The 19,378-nt window shown below is 53.7% G+C and overlaps 1 protein-coding gene across 16 annotated transcripts in view; it reads left to right on the forward strand.

Moving 5' to 3' along the window:
* The first annotated feature begins 4,596 nt into the window (after window positions 1–4,596).
* Window positions 4,597–19,378, forward strand: part of FNBP1 (formin binding protein 1) — a 129,586-nt gene continuing 114,804 nt past the window's right edge. For all 16 annotated transcript variants that reach the window (XM_056108860.1, XM_056108858.1, XM_056108859.1 and 13 more), the window contains exon 1: window positions 4,597–4,858. In XM_056108860.1, coding sequence (XP_055964835.1) covers window positions 4,835–4,858 — 24 coding nt within the window. In that variant the 5' untranslated portion in view covers window positions 4,597–4,834. The remainder of the gene's footprint in view (window positions 4,859–19,378) is intronic.

The raw sequence follows: 19,378 nt of genomic DNA on the forward strand, positions 1-19,378 counted from the left end.
TTTCCTGCTTACTCATCTAAAAGGTTTAAGCTTGATGTGGTTTCTGTTTTTTTTTTTCCTGCTGTTCCTTCCTCCTCTCTTCTTTCATTTCTTTAATTTTTTTTTCCTCTTTCAGATTTTGGACTTTGGATGGTGCTGGGGGACCATGAGGTGCCACAGACCTAACCTGGGGCTCCTTTGGAGAGAGGGAGAGAGAGCTCATGCATTGCATGAAGGAGACCCAAGGTTTGTTTTTTTGTTATCGTTGTTTGAGGGCCCACACCCGGCGATGCTCAGGGGTTAACTCAGCTCTGCACTCAGGAATTACTCTGAGCAGTGCACCATATGGTGGTCGACATGGGGTGCTGGGGATCGAACCGGAGTTAAACGCATGCAAGGTGAACACCATCTCTCTAGCCCCTGTAGACCCAAGTTTGATCCCGAGTACTAACTGCATGCAGAAGCAACCTTCAAGAGCCTTTGATGTGTGACCCAAAAACCAAAACCAAACAAGCCAAAAAGCCCTCGAGGGGCTGGAGTGATAAAACATTGGGTAGGGAACTTTGTCTTATTCCCTCCATCCCTTAAGGTCCCTTAGAACCATCAGGAGTGATCTCTGAGCACAGAGTCAGGAGTAGCCCCCAAGCATTGTTGGGTGTATCCCCCAAAAACAAACAAACAAAAAAACTAAAACCAAAACCAAAACCAAAAAATGCCCTCGAGGGCCAGAATGATGGGGGGGGGGGGGGAGGGCTTTTGCCTTGCACGCAGCCAACTGGAGTTCAATCCCCAGCATCCCATTTGGTCCCCCAAGCTTCGCCAGGAGTAATTCCTGACTGCAGAGCCAGGAGTAATCCCTGAGCATTGCCGGGTATGACCCAAAACTTATATATATATATATACATACATAAAATCTTATGATTTATATATATATCTCATAACGTATTCGATATGCCAAACACAGTAACAACAAAGTCTCCAATGGAGACGTTACTGGGCCTGCTCGAGCAAATCGACGATCAACGGGAGGGCCTTTACCGTTACCTTTACCTATCTCATAGATCAAATCAAATCAGAGATTCTCAAAGATGGCTCCTCACTTTATTTATTTTGTTTATTTATTTATTTATTTATTTTTGCTTTTAGGGTCACACCCAGCGATGCTCAGGGTTTACTCCTGGCTTTGCACTTAGAAGTTACTCCTGGCGGTGCTCGGGGACCATATGGGATGCTGGGAATCGAACCCGGGTCAGCCATGTGCAAGGAAATGCCCTACCTGCTGTGCTGTCACTCCAGCTCCCGGCTCTTCGCTTTAAAAAAGCAGGTGCCAGGGCCAGAGAGGCAGGAGGAGGCTCTGGCACTGAGCTTCCTGGCACTGCCTATGATCTCCCGAGCCCACCAGCAATGACCTGAGCACAGAGCCAGGAGTCAGTACTGAGCAAAGCGCCAGGAATAAGTGCTGAGCATAGCTTAGCAGGGCCTAAACACAAATACAAAATAAACAATAAGGCACTCCAAAGAAGGCCTTTCACACTGCAGTGAAAGAAAAGGGGTGGGGTGAGGGGGAGAGCAGTAGTACAGAGGGAAGGGTTTTGGGTGTTTGCCTTGCACATGGCCGACCTGGGTTCGATCCCCGGCATCCCATATGGTTCTTCGAGCACCACCAGGAGTAATTCCTGAGTGCAGAGCCAGGAGTAGCCCCTAAGCATCGATGGGTGTGACCCACCCCCCAAAAAAAGCCCTCAAGCCTTGGAGTCTTTTTTTCTTTCTGTTCCTTAGAACACCAGGTTCTTTTCTTCCTGATTAACACATTTTCACAAGTAGTCACTGATTTTGACTCCCTAAGCTTAGATCACTATATTGAACTGAGAGAAAAAACAACAACAACAACAACAAAAATGTTCAAGCTGAGGCAGGACTGGAAACAGAGGCATGAGGTATTCAAGAACCTGCAGTTTGGGGGGGCTGGAGAGATAGTATAGAGGACTGGGTATTTTCCTTGGATGCGCTAGACCCGGGTTCAATTCCAAGGATCCCTTAGAGTACCCCAAGCATCTCCGGGAGTAATTCTAAGTGCAGAGTCAGGAGTCAGCCCTGAGTATGGGGTGTGACCCCAAAACTTTAAAAACAAAACAAAACAAAACAAATCCTGCATTTCTCCCTGATCTCATACAAGTAATAAAGGAGGCAGCAGAGCTATTTGAACTGCTAACCCTGCCAGCTCCCCCTGGGCCCGAGGCTGCTTGGGGACAGGACTGACCTGTCCCAGGAAGACCTCTCTGGTTTTCCTGGACCCGGGAACTGCAGAGTGAAGCGTTCAAACACTAAAATCAAGGAGGGGGCAGGTGGAACGGGTAATCCAGAGCCAGTTTATTTTTATTTATTTATTTTTTTTGCATTTTGGGTCACACCTGGCGATGCACAGGGGTTACTCCTGGCTCATGCACTCAGGAATTACTCCTGGCAGTACTTGGGGGACCATATGGGATGCTGGGAATCAAACCCAGGTCGGATGCGTGCAAGGCATACGCCCTACCCACTGTGCTATCACTCCAGCCCCAGTTTTGATAGTTTAAATGTAGTGTAACTATCTGTCAAGAAAGGAAGTAGACTTGGAGACTTTTTTGCTAAACTGTAGGTTGTTTGTTTTCCTTTTAACCACACCCTGGAGGTGCTCAGGACTCCATCCTGTGCTCAGGGTCACTCTTGACTGGTCTTGGGGGACCCTGAGTCAGAACCAGGCAAGGCAAGTTCTCAGCCCTGTACTATTGCTCGGGCCCCAAGACTTTCTTTATTATTTTTATTATTATTATTATTTTTTTGCCACACCAGCACTGTTCAGTGACTCTGTGGTCCAGAATCACTCTTGGAGGTGCTCAGGGGACCATATGGGGTGCTGGGGATCGAACCCCTGTTGCCTGTGTGCAAGGCAAGTGCCCTACCTGATCACTCTGACCCCGTTTATTATTTTTGGAGGGGGGCATACCAAGCAGTGCTCAGGGTTTACTCCTCGCTCTGTGCTCAGGGATCACTCTGGGAGGGACTTGGGAAACCATATGTGGTGCCAGGGATGGAGCCTGGGCCTGTGTGTGTGGCCTCTCCACTGTACCATCTCGATAGCCCTTGTCTATTTAAATTTTTTTTTTCTTCTGTGTGATGGTGGTAGTGGGCAGTTTGAGCCACATACTGGGGGTGCTCAGGGGCTGCTCCTGGCATAACTGGGGAGTCCCCATGCGGGCCCTGTTGTGTGCAGAGTGAATAGGGTGGGAGTACACAGGGCAGGGGATGGACAGGTCCCCCAGCCAGCAAAGCATTTGTGCATTAGCCCAGTTGCACCTTTTCATGGTGAGCAAGAGAGCTCAGAGTATATAGCAGCAGGAAGAGGATGATGCATCCTTACAGACTATTTGCAAAGTGGGACTTGGCGGCTGGAGAGATAGTACCCCTGCAGGAGGCTGAAGACCCAGGTTCCATCCCCAGCACCACATACAGTCCCCAGAGCCTGCCAGGAGTGAGTCCTGAGCATAGTTGGCCCTGACCCCCGAAACCAAGTAAATAAAGTGGGGCCTGGCTGCAGAGTTCAGTGAAGCCGAAATGTCGGGAGAAGCCGTGCCTGGGGAGAAAGAGAACTTGGGGAGAAAGGGCCACCAGGCTGAGGGGAAAATTAGAACCCAACACAACTCTCCATCATGAAGACCTTTGGAACACACACTATCTGGATCGTGGGAAATGGGGCTCTCGGTTTATCATAACTTCCCGGGCTAGGCTTGCAGTGCTCCTGGCCAAGCGGTGGTGGTGGTGGTGGGGTGGGGGGGATTCATGTGGCAAGTGGTGGCTTAGAGGCCAAAGGGCAGGGTGCAGGGGACACCTTTCCAGGGCATTTCCAGCGGAGGCGACCCTGCCTTCCCGGTGGACCCAGCGCCTCGATTTCTCCCGCATCAGACGGTACTTGATTGCTGAGCTCAGAAGCAAGGAGGGAGCCGGAGCGATGCTTGCTTGACTCGAGTTCGATCCCCGGCACCGCCCAGGCTCCCTGAGCCCCGCCAGAAGTGATCCCGGAGCATCGCCGCCGGGTGTGGGCCCAAAACCAATAAATAAATAAATGCAGATTAAAGGAGAAGCCGCGAGACGCCCAGGATTCCTCCCGCTCTCGTCACCGTGGCTCGAGGTTCTTGCCCCCCTCGACCTGTGCAGGACCAGGTGGCGGGGCTCTCGGGGAAACCGCACCGGGGAAAGGCCGCCAGGGACCCCGCGGGGCTGGAGCGGGTGTTTGCTAATCCGGGAAAAAAAAAACGGGCAGGCACGGAGACCCCAGCGCCTGGACCTCGCCGAGCTCCAGCCCTCCTGCCGCGGTCTGCCACCAGCCCCGAGCCCCGCAGACCCTGCCGAGCGAGGCCGGAGGGAGGGTGGGCCGGGGGCTGGGCCCGCGCGTGCGCAAACTGTCAGACAGACCCCGCCCCCATGAAGCCCCGCCCATAGCCCGCCCAACCCCGATAGGCTCCGCCCCGGAGCAGGCCCCTCCCCTCCCCGGCAGGCCCCGCCCGATAGGCCCCGCCCACCCGCCCACCCTGACCCCGCCCCCTCGTGGCCCCGCCCCGAAGGCCCCGCCCCTGGCTCCCGGGCGTGGGGCGGGCGGCGCTGCGGCGGCCGCGGCGGCTGCTTCCTCGGGCCATTTTGCGGAGCTGCGACCCGGCGGAGGAACGCGGGGAGCCCCGAGACCCCGGGCGCGGGGCGGCGAGCCGGAGGAGGCGGCTCTCCTCGACCGCGGGGAGCTCGAGGCGCCAGAGGCTGCCGGCGAGGGGGAGCGGAGAGCCGCGCCCGGCGCGCGGCGCGCCCCGCTCCCGCCCCCTGCACCATGAGCTGGGGCACCGAGCTCTGGGTGAGTGGGGGGCCGGGCCCGGCGCAGCCTCCGCCCTCGGGGCCGCGTGGGGGGCCGGGGGCCGGCGAGGTCGCGGAGGGCCCGGGTTTCCCGGGCCGCGCTGCTCCCCGGGGCGCCCGAGCGCGGCGGTCCCCGCGGAGCTGCCGGCCGGGCTCATCCCGGGGGCGGGGCGGCCCCGGGGGGGCGGCGCGGCCCCGGCTTGAGTTTTGGGGTGCAGGGGCGAGAAGTGGTGTCTTCCCCCTAGCGGCGGGGACCGTGCCCTGTGTGTGCCGGGGGCGCGCGCGGGACGTCGGTCGCTGTGCTGCTCGGCTCCTGGATGGGGCCAGGGACTGCGGCGTGGGGCCTGGCGGGGATCGGCGCGGGGACCCCCCGTGCCCCGAGTCCCCCGGGAAGAGGCCTCCGCGGGCCCAGGATTCTCTCCCCCGCGCCGAGAGAGTCCCTGGGCACGGGCAAGGCCGGGGTCCCCCCCCAACCCCGGGGCGCAGACGCGCCCGCCGTCCCCAAGGGGACCGACCTGGTGGTCTCGGAGCACCGGGGCGAACCGCGCTTGCCTGGGAGCAGAGGCGGGGGGCTGCGGGGGGCGCCGGACTCCCGGTCCCTCCGTGGACAGCGCAGTGTCCCGAGGCGGGGAGTGGGCGAGTCCGGGTCATTGCGCCCGAGTCCCCGAGGGCAGCTGGCCGTGAACTGGAACCTCGGCTGGGAAGGCTGGGAATTGGAATTGCGCCTGCTAACGGGTGAAGAGGGGAAAAGCGATTTTGTGCCGGTGTTGGGGGTGGGGTGAGGGGGGGATTGCCCTCTGAGCTGAGGCCCAGAAGTCTCAGGTCAAAAGAAAACAAGGTTACAGGCCGCCGGAGAGACATCCGCCAGCCTTGCCTTCATTTGCTTTTTTGGCGTTAATTTTTTTTTTTTTTACATAACCATTGCTTGGGTGCTGAATGCCCGGCTCGGCTCCCTTCAATGAAGAGAATCTTATGAATACTCAGTAATGGGACTTCCCAGTTCCTCTGGCTAATGCTCACTCCAGTGCATTAGAAGCAAAACAACCACCAGATGGGTTTAAAACAATATTTGCACACATCTCATTCTGCGAAGCTCTTCCCCTCTCACTAGGGTGAGTCCTCTGGGTTCTCTCCCCAGGCCCTTGGGCTTATTTGGGGTGCGGGAGCAAATGGGAAGTTCATTTTGATCAAGAGGATAGAAATTTGGGCTCCCCGGCCCCCTCCCCCCACATCACCTCACCCCTTCGAGGTCAAACACGCTGTATTGCTCAAGTGAAACAGTGACATTAAGGGGCAGTGGATGGTGCTTATCCAAAGGGAGCCCCGAAAATAATTCCCGCCGCCTGTGTTCTGTGCATGGGGTGGGAGAGAGATGGGGAGCGGTCCTCTGGAACTGGAGCTGGAGGCCACAAAGTGCCGTGGGACTTGGGATAGTTGGGGGGGGGGGGTCCGGGTATGGCATGGGCGGGTGGTGCCTAGCTACTGGCCCTGCGGGCAGCGCCCTGGGCTGCAGCTGTGGGAGTGGATCTCCCAGGGAGGGGCACGGAGACTCCCGGGCATTGTTTTCCTCTGAGGGTGCGTGAGCAGAAGTGAGTGGTGCAGAGCTGGAGAGAGAGAGAGAGAGAGAGAGAGAGAGAGAGAGAGAGAGAGCGCAGTGGGGAGGGCCCTGGCCTCGAACGCGGCCCACCCAGGTTCCTTCCCTGGCATCCCGTGTGGTCCTCTGAGCCCCGCCTGGAGTGAAGCCTGAGTGCAGACCAGGAGTAACCCCTGAGCACTGTCAAGTGTGAATTCCTCCCCCCTCAAAAAAAAAAAAACCCGGAAAATAAACTCAGTGGGCAGCTCATCACAGCCGGACCTTTGCCAGGCAGTGACTTCTCCTTAGAGGGATGGGAAGGAGCCCAGAGTGACGATTCCCAGGGGGCGTGGTTTTTCTTTTGGGGGTTTTTGGGGCCACACCCAGAGGTGCTCAGGGATTACTCCTGACTCTGTACTCAGGAATCACTCCTGGCGGCCTTGGGGGACTTATACGGACTGGCGGGAATTGAACCCAGGTTGGACTCATGCAGAGTAAAAGCCCTCCCCGCTGGACTAAGCTTCAACCCCAGGTACATGAGTTTTCTTTTCTTTTATGGTGGTGCCCGGGGTGGAGCCCAGAAACTCACCCCTAGGAGGTGTAGGCTGTGCCCCTGAGCCTGCTCCAAACCTGCAGCTCTGACTGCGGGGGGGGGGGAGGAGGGGGTTGCTTGTTTTGGGGCCACAACTGGCTGTGCTCCGGGGTTATCCTAGATCTGAACTTGTTTCTGCGGATCGAACCCCGCTCATCTGTGTTCCTTCCCCCCTCTACTGTGGCTTCAGCCTCATGCCTGCATTTTCTTTCTTTCTTTCTTCCTTTTTTTTTTTTTATCGAATCACCATAAGATACAGTTACAAAGCTTTCATGTTTGAGTTTCAGCCATACAGTGATCCAACACCCATCCCTTCACCCCTGCACATCTTCCACCACCAATGTCCCCAGTATCCCCCCATCCCACCCCTCCCCCTGCCTCTATGGCAGACAGTTTCCCCTGCGTGCATTTTCTTTTCTTTCTTTCTTTTTTTTTTTTTTTTTTGCTTTTTGGGTCACACCCAGCGATGCTCAGGGGTTACTCCTGGCTCTTCACTCAGGAATTACTCCTGGCGGTGCTCGGGGGACCCTATGGGATGTTGGAAATCGAACCTGGTCGGGTACAAGCAAGGCAAATGTCCTACCCGCTGTGCTATCACTCTAGCCCTGTGTGCATTTTTTTAAGCAGAGGAGTGAAGGATTGTGCCCATGTACCACGTGCTCAGGTGGTGGGCTCCCGGGGTGTGGTGGGCTCTGTGTGTGTGTGTGTGTGTGTGTGTGTGTGTGTGTGTGTGTGGTGGGGCTCGGGGCACAGTGTGCGGCGTGCTGGGCCGCGGCCAGGCTGCTGATGGAGGGTTTGCTTGTGCAGTGGGTTCGGGATCATGCACGGGGTAATGAGGTAATGATGGGGTGCTCTGTCCTGGCTTGGCAGAGCCGTGCTCGGGGCTGGAGGGCACGCGCTCTGGTTTGGGGAGCTGCGCCTTGTCTGTAAGGAGGGCCCCTCGCGGCTCTCCTAGGTATTCCCAGACAGCACTTAGACGGACAGATGTTTTTTGGACTTGGGTCCAATCCAGAAAGGTAAAACTGCAGGTTTTCCAAATAATAACGGTGGGTCTGATGTCAAAATATTGAATGTGATCAAAGTAGAGAGAGAGTAATGTGGAAATCATCTGCCCCACTGGTAGGGGGAGGGTGTGGGATGGGGGTATACTGGGATTTTTGTGGGTGGAGAATGGGCACTGGTGAAGGTACGGGTGTTTCATTGTATGACCGAGACTTAAATCCAAAAGCTTTGTAACTGCTCTCACGGTGATTCAATAAATAAAATTTGAAAAATGAAAAAAAAAAGTAAGGTGGAGTTCATGCCCAATTCAATTAGCTAATCAGTGGCTGAATAAATAGCAGTACTCCTACATTAAAAAAAATGTGCAGGTTTTAGTGGGGAGGGTACTTGCCTTGTACTCAACCCAGGTTCGATCCCCAGCATCCCATAGGGTCCCCTGAGGACCACCAGTAAGTCATTCCTGAGTGCAGAACCGGGAGTAACTTGAACACCCCTGGGTGTGACTCCAAATGAAATACAATCAAAACTATAGGTTTTATGACTTCAAAGTCCTGGGGTACAGGCAGGAACCCTGGATTTGATCCCCAGCACCACGTTTAGTCCCCCAAGCACCCCTAGGTGTGGTTCATACCCCCACACCCCCATTAAAAAAATAAACCCTCTCGGGCTGGAGTGATAATACAGCCGGTACGCAGTTTGCCTTGCATGCGGTCAACCCGGGTTCGATTCCCAGCATTCCATATGGTCCCGCAGCACCGCCAGGGGTAATTCCTGAGTGCAGAGCCAGGAGGAACCCCTGTACATCGCTGGGTGTGACCCAAAAAAAAAAGCAAAAATAAAATAAAAAGAACTCCTAGCTTTCTAACCTGCAGTTTATATGAAAGACCTCTTAAACCACATCCTGTTTTGTGAGAGGTGTGAAATCCCTCCCCCCAACCCCGCTCTTCTTCCTCCCTCCCTCTGTCTGTCTGTCTCTCTGTCTCTCTCTGTCTCTCTCCCCCCACGCCCAGCCCCTGTCTGTAGGAGTAAGTTTTCATATTCTAAGATCTCTTAGCAGTCAGGAAGTATCAAGGAAGTTATATGAACATGGACTCAGCACAACTATCACATACTTGTAGTATTTCTACGGAATTCGTTTATATTTAAATCAGAGCTTTCTATTTTTGTGTCCGAAGATGACAGCCAAGTATAACCGCTTGCCTTTTCTTTTATTTGGTCGGGATTTGCTTTTGGTGCTCAGGCTGGAACCAGGCGCTCGGCGCTTCCCCAGGCACTGAGCTACAATGACAGGCCCTAAAGGGCTGATTTTGCTTGTTGGTTGATGTTTCTGGCTTTTGGGTCCCACGTACTAAGCAGTGCTGAGGGCTGACGCTCGGCTCTGTGCTTGGGCATCATTCCTGGTAGGGCTCTGTATGGGGGGTTGTCTGGGATTAAACCTGGGGCAGTTGTGTGCGAGGCAGATGTCTTAACCCGTGTACTGTCCTTCTGGTTGCCTCTAGAATTATTTTTTTTTATTTATTTTCATTTTGTTGGGGGGGTAGGGTCACACCCTACCGTGCTCTGGGCTTCCTCCTAATACTGCCTCAGGGATTGCTCCTGGGCAGCCGGCCTCAGAGATACTGGGGTGCGATCCCCAGCTTGGCCACTTGTAAGCCAAGTGCCTGGCCCGCTGTACTGTCTCTCCAGCCCTTAAAGGATTTTTAAAAAGTTATTTGATTTGTGGCTGGAGCGATAGCACAGCGGGTAGGGTGTTTGCCTTGCACGCAGCTGACCCGGGTTCGATCCACAGCATTCCATATGGTCCCCTGAGCACGTCCAGGAGTAATTCCTGAGTGCATGAACCAGGGGTAACACCTGTGCAATGCCGGTATGACCCAAAAAGCAAAAAAAAAAAAAAAGTTATTTGCTTTAATACAATGTTTCCAGGGCTGAGAGATAGCAGTGGATCAGGCGCTCGCCGTGTACACAATTGGCCTGGGTTCAATTTCCAGCACTGTCTGTGGCCCCCAGCACTGCCCAGAGTAAACCCTGAGCTCAGAGCCAGGAGTAGGTCGTGAGTACCACCCGCTGTGGCCCCCAAATAAAAATAAAACCTTTCTACGCAACTCTTAGTATCTTTATTTCATTTTATTTTTATGTCACACCCAGCGGTGCTCAGGGCTGACTCCCGGCTCTGTGTTCAGGGATCACTCCTGGCATACTCGGGACCCTATGGGTGCCAGCGACAGACCCGGGGATTTACAAGGCAGATGCCCTCCCCGCCATGCCACTGCTCTGGGCTCCAACTCTTAAATCCTCATCGACTTTAAAACTTAAAAACAGGTTCTGTTACTCCAGAGACTTACAGTACTGTCAGTGATTGAGTTCTGCACATTGGGCTTTCCGACCCCATACCTCCGCCACTGTCTCTAGGGCCCCACAGTCCTCCGACCCCTCAACTCTAAAGATTGATGGAATGCAAGAGACCAATCTGCGCTGTTCGAAGGCACCGTGTCTAGTGAAGGACATTTCCTTGTTTCAGGAAAAGGGTTTCAAACTTAGCTTATAATGCTGGTCCCCGACAGCGGTCAGCAGAGAGATTTATGGGGCTGGAGGAACATCCAGGGGTTAAGGGCACGCCTGGTACATGACCAGCTCCAGTTCGATCCAGTTCGATCCCGTTCAATCCCCGGCATCCATACGGTTCCCTGGACACCACCAGGAGTGGTTCCTGAGCACAGTTGGGAGTAGCCCTTAAATTTACTTCTGTGTATGCCTCCAAAGCAGAATGAACATGTTTCTTTCCTTTTTTTCCCCCCATTTATCTTTTTCCTTCACAGCCAGTGATGCTGAGGGCTTACTCCTGGATCTGCCCTCAGGGAATGAGTCCTGGTGGGGTTCGGGGACCATATGGGGTGCTGGGTTGGCCTTCCCTGCTGTACTTTCTCTTGGGTCCCGAGATTTAAGTTTCTTTGTCAGATGATTTCAGATGCATTTACTCAAGATTTCAGAAAGGCTGAGACTAGAGCGACAGGACACTGGAGAGGGCGTTTGCCTTGTATGCAGCCTGCCTGGGTTTGATTTCTGGCATCCCATATGGTCCACCACCATTAGTAGTTCCTGAATGCAGCAGCAGGAGTAACCCCTGAACATCGCTGGGTGTGACCCAACCAAAAGCCAAAAGCCAAAAAAAAAAAAAAAAAAAAACAGAAAACGAAAGAAAAAAAAAATAAAAGGAAGCCTGGGCCAGGGAGATAGCTTACCGGGCTGAGCGCCGTTTGGCATGCAGGCGGCTGTGGGGACTTCATGGTCCCCAGTGTGACCCCTCAGCTCAGAGCTGGGAATAATTCCTGTTCACCTGTTCACTACTGAACTAGTACAGGGCTTACAGCACTTTCCTTATGTGGCCAGCCTGGGTTTGATCTCAGGTACCAAATGTGTCCCTGAGCACCACCAGGAGAGACCCCTGGGCACAGAGTAGCCAGGAGCTTGGAGCCTGAGTGAACCTATATATGTGAATATATTATATAAATATACATATGCATATATATGTATTTCCCTTGAAGTCTAGTATTTACTCCTCTTTTTTGGGCTGCCCTGCTGAGCCGGGTTCGATTCCTCCATTCCTCTCGGAGAGCCCAGCAAGCTACCGAGAGTATCTCACCCGCACGGCAAAGCCTGGCAGAGCTACTCGTGATGTATTCGATATACTAAACACAGTAACAACAAGTCTCAAAATGGAGACGTTACTGGGCCCGCTCGAGCAGATCAATGAACAACAGGAGGACAGTGACAGTGACTGAGCACCCAAAATTGAACAAACAAAAGTTGCGTTGACTGGGTGAAATGGTAACTGGCCTTTGGAGAGATGGCAGGCAAGCATCGCCTACATTTGGGGGGGGGGGCAGAGGGATGGGACAGCAGGGAGGGCACTTGCCCTGCACGAGGCTTGGCTGGATCCCCGGCACCCCATATGGTCCCCCAAGATCTGCCAGGAGCCTCGATCTAGGATTAATTCCTGAGCACAGCTAGGTGTGAGCCAAAAATTTAAAAAAAAAATTGCTCACATTTGACTGTTTTTCTTACCTATTTATCAGGAGGAAGGTACGAGTCAAACTGTCCCTTCATCTTTTTATTAGCTGGCTCACGAGAGGGGAGAGTAAATAAGCCCATTGGAAAGATTAACAGCCTCGTAATTGTCCTTCTCTTTGTAGTTAAAAATGACTCAGAGCCAGGGTTCCTTTTGTCTCTTAGCTTGCTCTCTGCCATGTCTTTCTTTACCTTGTGCCAGGAGATGCAGGGGCCCCCAAATAACAACATGCAGAGACCCCTAAGTAACACTCACCCACTTCACACTTTAAAGCTCTTGAGGGCTCGGAGAATTATATGGGATGCCGGGGATTGAACCCGGGTCTGTGTGCAAAGCCAACGCTTTCCCTACTGGACTATCACTCCCAGACTGTTTCTTAGAGTAGGACTTCCTAAACATTTTCCCACTAGCAGTTCTTTGGGGGGAAAAAAAATATATATATATATGCATATATAAACATGGGTAGGGCATTTGTCTTGCATGCAGCCGACCCAGGTTCAATTCCCCCGTCGCTCTCGGAGAGCCCGGCAAGCTACCGAGAGTATCCTGCCTCCACAGCAAAGCCTGGCAAGCTCCCCGTGGTGTATTTGATATGCCAGAAATAGTAACAACAAATCTCACAATGGAGATGTTACTGTTGCCTGCTTGAGCAAATTGATGAAAGACCAGAGGACAGTGCTACATATATATATATATATATATATATATATATACATTTTTTTAATTGAATCACTGTGAATCACACAATCATAAAGATGTTTCTGACTGAGTTTCAGGCACAGTGTGCCAACACTGACCCTTCATAGTGTCCTGCCCTCCACGACCCACTCGCGACTCTGTGCCTAAGAAAATTTTCTTTCCTTCTTTTTTCCCTTTATTTTGTTTTTGGATCAGCCCAGTGATGCTCAGGGTTTAGTTTCTGGCTTTGTGCCCAGGGATCTCTCCTGGCAGTGCTGGGGGACCATTTGCAGTGCCTGGGATTAAATCCCTCTCAGTTGTGTGCAAGGCACAACTTCACCGTCCTCTGTCTCTGCCTGTTGCCTAAGACATTTTTATATGACCCCAGCAATATAGTCATATAAAATAAGTATACAGGGCCAGAGAGATAGCTGGGCTGGAACACACATTCTTTGCATATGGGAGGCCTGGGTTCTATCCCTGGCACTGCATGGACTCCTGAGCACTCTTAGGAGCACTGAACCAGGAGCAGCTCCTGTGCACTCCCAGGTATGGCCTCTACTCCCCCAAATAGCTATACAATAGAAACTTTATTGATTTAAAATCCATACATTTATTTGATTTGATTTTGGGGCCTTGTGCTTGGCAGCAACTCCTAGGCCAGTGCTCAGAGACTGCTCTGGGTGGTGCTCAGGGGACCATTGGTATGGTGTTGGGGGTCAAACTTGGGCTCCCTGCACGTAAAACATGTGCTCAGACTTTTTTTTTTTTTTTTTTTTTTTTGCTTTTTGGGCCACACCCAGCGATGCTCAGGAGTTACTCCTGGTTCTCGCACTCAGGAATTACTCCTGGCAATGCTTGGGGGACCCTATGGGATACCGGGGATCAAACCCAGGTCAGCGCGTAGGGAGTTTGCTTTGTAAGCGGCTGACCCGGGTTCAATTCCCAGCATCCTATATGGTCCCCCGAGCACTGCCAGGAGTAATTCCTGAGTGCAGAGCCAGGAGTAACCCCTGTGCATTGCCCGGTGTGACCCAAAAAAAGACAAAACACTGTAGCACTGTAGTCCTGTTGTTCGTCAATTTGCTCGAGTGGGCACCAGTAACATCTCTATTGTGAGACTTGTTGTTACTGTGTTTGGCATATCGAATACGTCACGAGGAGCTTGCCAGGCTTTGCCGTGCAGGCGAGATACTCTCGGTAGCTTGCCGGGCTCTCCGAGAGGAGCGGAGGAATCGAACCCAGTCCAGCTGGGCTGGCTGAGCGAAAGGCAAAAGCCCTACCGCTGTGCTATCGCTTCAGCCCCCCAAGAAAGACAAAAAAAAAAAAGAAAGAAAAAAACCATTTAAAAATCACCCAGAATCCTCACATTCATTCAGTTCTAGAGCATGAGTCGCCGTGGAAGATGCTCTGTTTCGGGGTGTTTTAATTCCACACCAGACTCGAGAAGCGTTTGCTTGTGGCATTGAACCAGGGTTTCTCTGCACAAGGCAGACACCCTCCCCTCTGTACTCTCTGGCCCCTGGCCCCTCTTTAAATTTTTTTTGTTTTCTGCTCCCTCAGCAGTGCTCAGGGATTCTTCCAGTTTCAGTTGAGTGTTGGGGTGGGAGGGGGGAGGCTGCTCCTAGGGGTGCTCCAGGGACCCCATGTAGGGCTTGGGGGACTTTATGAAGTACCAGGGATGGAACCTGGGTCGGCTGTGTGCAAGCCAAGTGCCTTAACTCCCTGCTTTGTCTTCAGCCGTCATTTTTGCCATTATTTTATTTTTCTTTTCCTTTTTGGGTCACACCCAGCAATGCTCAGGGGTTACTCCTGACTTTGCACTCAGGGGTTACTCCTGGCTTTGCACTCAGGAATTACTCCTGGCAGTGCTCAGGGGACCATATGGGATGGCGGGGATTGAACCTGGGTCAGCCATGTACAAGGCAAACGCCCTACCCGCCGTGCTATCGCTCTGGCCCCATCGTTTTTTTGCCTTTAAAGTTGGCTTTGCACCTTTATTTCTTGGCGTCTAAGTTCATGCGGCCCCTGCGGCTAAGTAGCTGTGTGTTTTTAGAACACTTCTCCGTGTGCTGAATTGAACCCCCTCAAATGTGTTTACATTTTCTTGATATTTATTTTACTTGGCTTTTTTCAGCCACAACAGCGGTGCTCAGGACTTACTCCCGGCTTTGCGCACAGAAGTCACTCCTGGCGGGACAGGGGGTGTGGGGGTCCCTAGGGGGTGCCCAGAGGTGGTAGCTGGGCCAGCCTGGCCCCAGGGCAAGTGCCCCGCCCATGACCCTATCTCTCCAGCTCGTTTTTTCCTGGTACAGAGAACAGGGTTGCCCAGGAGATTTCGCGGTAGATATTCAGAAACATCCATTTGTCACTTTACTTGATACCTGATATCTCAGCTAGCTAGCCTTTTGTTTCTTTGACCACACCCGGCGGTGCTCAGGGCAGACTCCTGGCTCTGTGCTCAGGGGTCACAGCCAGCGGCGCTGCTGGGGGTTCAAGCAGGCTTGGCCATGGGTAAGAAAAGTATCTTCCCCTCGGTCCCATGTCCCCAGCCCCAGAGCAGAAGCTTGAACAGGGGCCTCGCCGGCTCTCGGGCAAGCAACACCGATTTCACACCCAGACGCAGGGGTTTTCCAAAGGGCCTGGACTTGCGGGTGACCGCGGCCTCGCTTCCCGGCCCCGGTGGCATCTGGAAAGGGCCTCTTTGAAGCGCGGTTCGAGCACCAGCCACTTCCTCGCTAGAACTAATATTGTGTTTCCTGCAGGGATTACTCATGCCTGCTTGGCCAACACCGCCCACGCAGAGAGAGAGAAGGCTGCATTTTGACACTGAAAAATTGCAAGCCACCAAGAATACGTGCATGTCCCGGGAAATTGATCTAATTAGATTTTAGAATGTGGGTGGGAAGTCCCCTGGAAGGGAGTGTTCCTACGGAGGGACTTGTCTCTGTGTCCGTGAGATGGCTCTCAATGCTGCCTAATGACGTGTCGAGTTAAAAAATTTAGCAGATGGGGCTGGAGTGATAGCACAGAGGGGAGGGCGCTTGTCTTGCACGCGGCCGACCCAGGTTCGATTCTCAGCATCCCATATGGTCCCCCAAGCACTGCCAGGAGTAATAGCTGCGTGCAGAGCCAGGAGGAACCCCTGTGCATCACCAGGTGTAACCCCCTAAAAAAGCAAAAAAAAAAAAAATATTAAGCAGACACAGGGCCTAGAGGGATAGCACAGTGGTAGGGCGTTTGCCTTGCGCACAGCCAGCCCGGTTGAGCCGGGTTCGATTCCTCCGCCCCTCTTGGAGAGCCTGGCAAGTTACTGAGAGTATCTCACCCGCATGGCAAAGCCTGGCAAGCTCCCTGTGATGTATTAGATTCAATGCCAAACACAGTAACAAGTCTCACGATGGAGACGTTACTGGGCCTGCTCGAGCAAATCGATGAACAATGGGAGAACAGTGCTCGAGCAAGCAGACACAAAGGTCCACTAGCAAGTGTCATATTAGAGGGGCAGATGGGAGTAAGGGAATTTCGAAATTGCTTGATGATGGTCTTCCAGTGAGGCCCAGTTCATCATTCTTTTTGTTCATTTCTTTGTTTGTTTGTTGGGGGGGAGGCACACTTGGTGATTTCTGGGTTGACTCCTGGTTCTGTGCTCAGGAGAACTTGTGTGATACCAGGGATTGAACCGGGTCGCTGTGTGCACGGCAGCACCTTACCTGCTGCCAGATCTCCGGCCTCTAATTCCGTTCTTATCTAATTTGTGTAAAATATCCTTTAAATTCCTCTGAAGTTTAGCAATCTCAGTTGTTCAAATGCCGGGAATAGGTTCGATGCTCTCCCACCCCAAAGAGATGCGACATGGGGGCCGGGGTGACAGGACGGGGGTGGCGAGCTTGCCTGGCACATGGCTCTCCTGAGTTTGATCCCTGGCACCCCTGAGCACCGCCAGGCGTGGTCAGGAAAGCCCTGAACAGCACTGGATGTGGCACCAAGTTTATTATTCTAACCAGAATTTATAAAAAAAAAAATTATAAAAAAAATTTATAAAAAAAATACATAAGCTGTAGCATCAGATTAATCAATTATATTATGCTTTTACAAAGAATTTAGGGGTCCCGAGTGAGTACAGTTGTGTGTGGGGGGGTTGCTGGCCTTGTAGTGGCCAGCACTGGTTAGATCCCGGCATCCCATCTGGTTTCCTGAGGCTGCCGGGAGCAGGCCCTGAGCACCTCGGGGTGTGGTTTCAAAACAAACAATTAAAAAAAATTAGGACTGGGGCTGGAGTGATAGCACAGCGGGGAGGGCGTTTGCCTTGCACGCAGCTGACCCGGGTTCGATTCCCAGCATCCCATATGGTCCCCCGAGCGCCACCAGGAGTAATTCCTGAGTGCATGAGCCAGGAATAACCCCTAAGCATCACCGGGTGTGACCCAAAAAGAAAAAAAAAATTAGGACCTCCTAATTCTAGTTAGTGGAGAGAGTTTTCTGTTACACATAGTGCTCGGGCTGTGCCAGGTTAGGACTCCCCTGGGGGTGCTCGGTCACATGGTGTGAGGCTCTCAGCCCATTGGGCTGTCCCTCCAGCCTGGGGAGGAAGATTGCCATGGCATCACTCTGGGGCCAGAGAAGGCTGGGGCGCCCGCAAGGCGCGCGCCTGGCGTCACACCAGCTCACCCAGGTTTGAACCCGAGCACTGTCCAGGGGTGAGCCCTGAGCATGGGCAGGGGTGCCCGAGAGAGAAAGGGAGGCAGAGGGGGAGAGAGAGGGAGGGGGAGGGAGGAGAGAGGGGAGAAAGGTGGAGAGGGGGTGAGGGAGGGAGGGAGACAGGAGGAAGAGAGGGTGGGGGAAGGGAGGGAGGCAGATTAGAAGGGGGGAGAGAGGGATGAAGGGGGAAGGGGGAGAGAGAATTTTGGGGCCACACCTATCTGTAGTCCCGGCTCTGAGCTCAGGGATCACCTCTGGCAGTGCTTGGGGGTCTCGGGGTGCTGGGGGTGGGCCCTGGCGTGTCCTGTGCAAGACCAGCCCCTGAACTGTTGCGTGTCTCCAGCCCAGTCTGCTCTTGTTATGTTTCTCCTCAGCCTTATGTTTTCCTAAGGAATCTTGCATACAACTAACCTCCTCCCTCATTAAAAACATGCAACCAGACCAGGAAGATAGTCCAGCAGGGAGGGTGCTGGCCCGGCACCCGGGTTTGATCCCCGGCATCCCTTGTGGTGCCCTGAGCACCGCCAGGACTCATTTCTGAGTGCAGAGCCAGGAGTCAGCCCTGAGCATCGCCAGGTGTGTCCCCAAAACAGACCAAAAAAAAAAAAAAAGCAAATAAAAGAGAACCAACATGTTAGGTCCCTGATGCATCGTTATTAAGGGATTTTGTTTGGAGCCACACCCGGTGGTGCTCAGGGCTATTTCTGGTTCTGCCCAGGCCTGCTCCCCCAGCCTGGTCCCTCAGAGGAAGTTGAACAATCTCAGAGGCCCTTATGGAGGGCCTGGGATTTGAACCCGGGTCTCAGGACATGAGGCTGCACCCGCGAGACCGTCTCTCTGGCCCCTTAGCCGGGGATTTAAATGCACAGTTTAATAAGCTGACCAGCACCCTGGGAGTTCAGTCCTGATCTCCGTTTCCTGGGGGCTGAGGTTTTGGAGCTGCACCCTGCTTTGCACTGGGGGGCCTGGGGCTGACCCCGGCTCCACAGGGTCCCTGCGCCCTGCTGGGCAGAGCTGAGGTGGCAGAGGTGTCCTCTGTCCCCAGCTAAGCCTTAGTTGTTTATTTTGCTTTTGGGGGGGCCACACCCTGCAGTGTCCAGGGCTTGCTCCTGACTCAGCTCAGGGAATCACTCTAGTGGGTTTCGGGGGGACCAGATGGGGTGCGGGGAGTTCCAGCTGGGTCTGCTCTGCTTTCACCACAGAGCCCGTTTTTTTTTTTTTTTATTCCAGTTTCAGGGCCACACCCAGAAGTGCTCGGGGATACTCACCCTACTCCTGGCTCTGTGCTCAGGGATTAAACCTGGGCCGGCCCTGGGCAGGGCGAGTCCTTTGCCCCTACACTTTGTCTCTGGCCCAACAGAACCCTGTTTAGAGTTGAATTCTCAGGAAACCCCAGAGAGGGAGACCTCGGGACGAGTGCTTCCCTGACCACAAGCAACTGCAGATTAAGAGCTGTCCTGGCAGCCCGGGAGCCCTTCCCCCGCCGCTCACAGCCGCTTCCCAGACGTGGGTGCAGGTTTGCTTTCTAGAACAGCTGAAGTCACCTGGCCACTCACCCAGAAGCTGCCGTGGCGTGGCGGGGACAAGCCGTCCCCTCCACAGGTGCCTCTAAGGCACCAGGGGCTGACCATGTCTCGGACCCCTCCTCTTCCTCTTCCTCTTCTGTCTTGGGTCTCCCTCAGGGAGGGGCATGGGGCGGGACTCCCGGCCGACTTCAGGGAGAAGGGGGCCTCCCGCGGGCACTGCCTGCTCCCGTTCGGAACCCCGAGCCCTGGGTATAGGGCAGCGTGGTGGGCAGCGCCCCGCGTGCTCTGGGTTCAAAGTGCCGGGAGGAAGGAGGGGATGTGGGTCAGAACGTGGTGGGGAAGGTTCTAGGGGAAGGAAAATCCCTCCGTCCTTTGAGACC

This window comes from Sorex fumeus, unplaced genomic scaffold (genome assembly GCF_029834395.1).
Source record: "Sorex fumeus unplaced genomic scaffold, SorFum_2.1 ptg000233l, whole genome shotgun sequence".
In the NCBI taxonomy this organism is placed as follows: Eukaryota; Metazoa; Chordata; class Mammalia; order Eulipotyphla; family Soricidae; genus Sorex; species Sorex fumeus.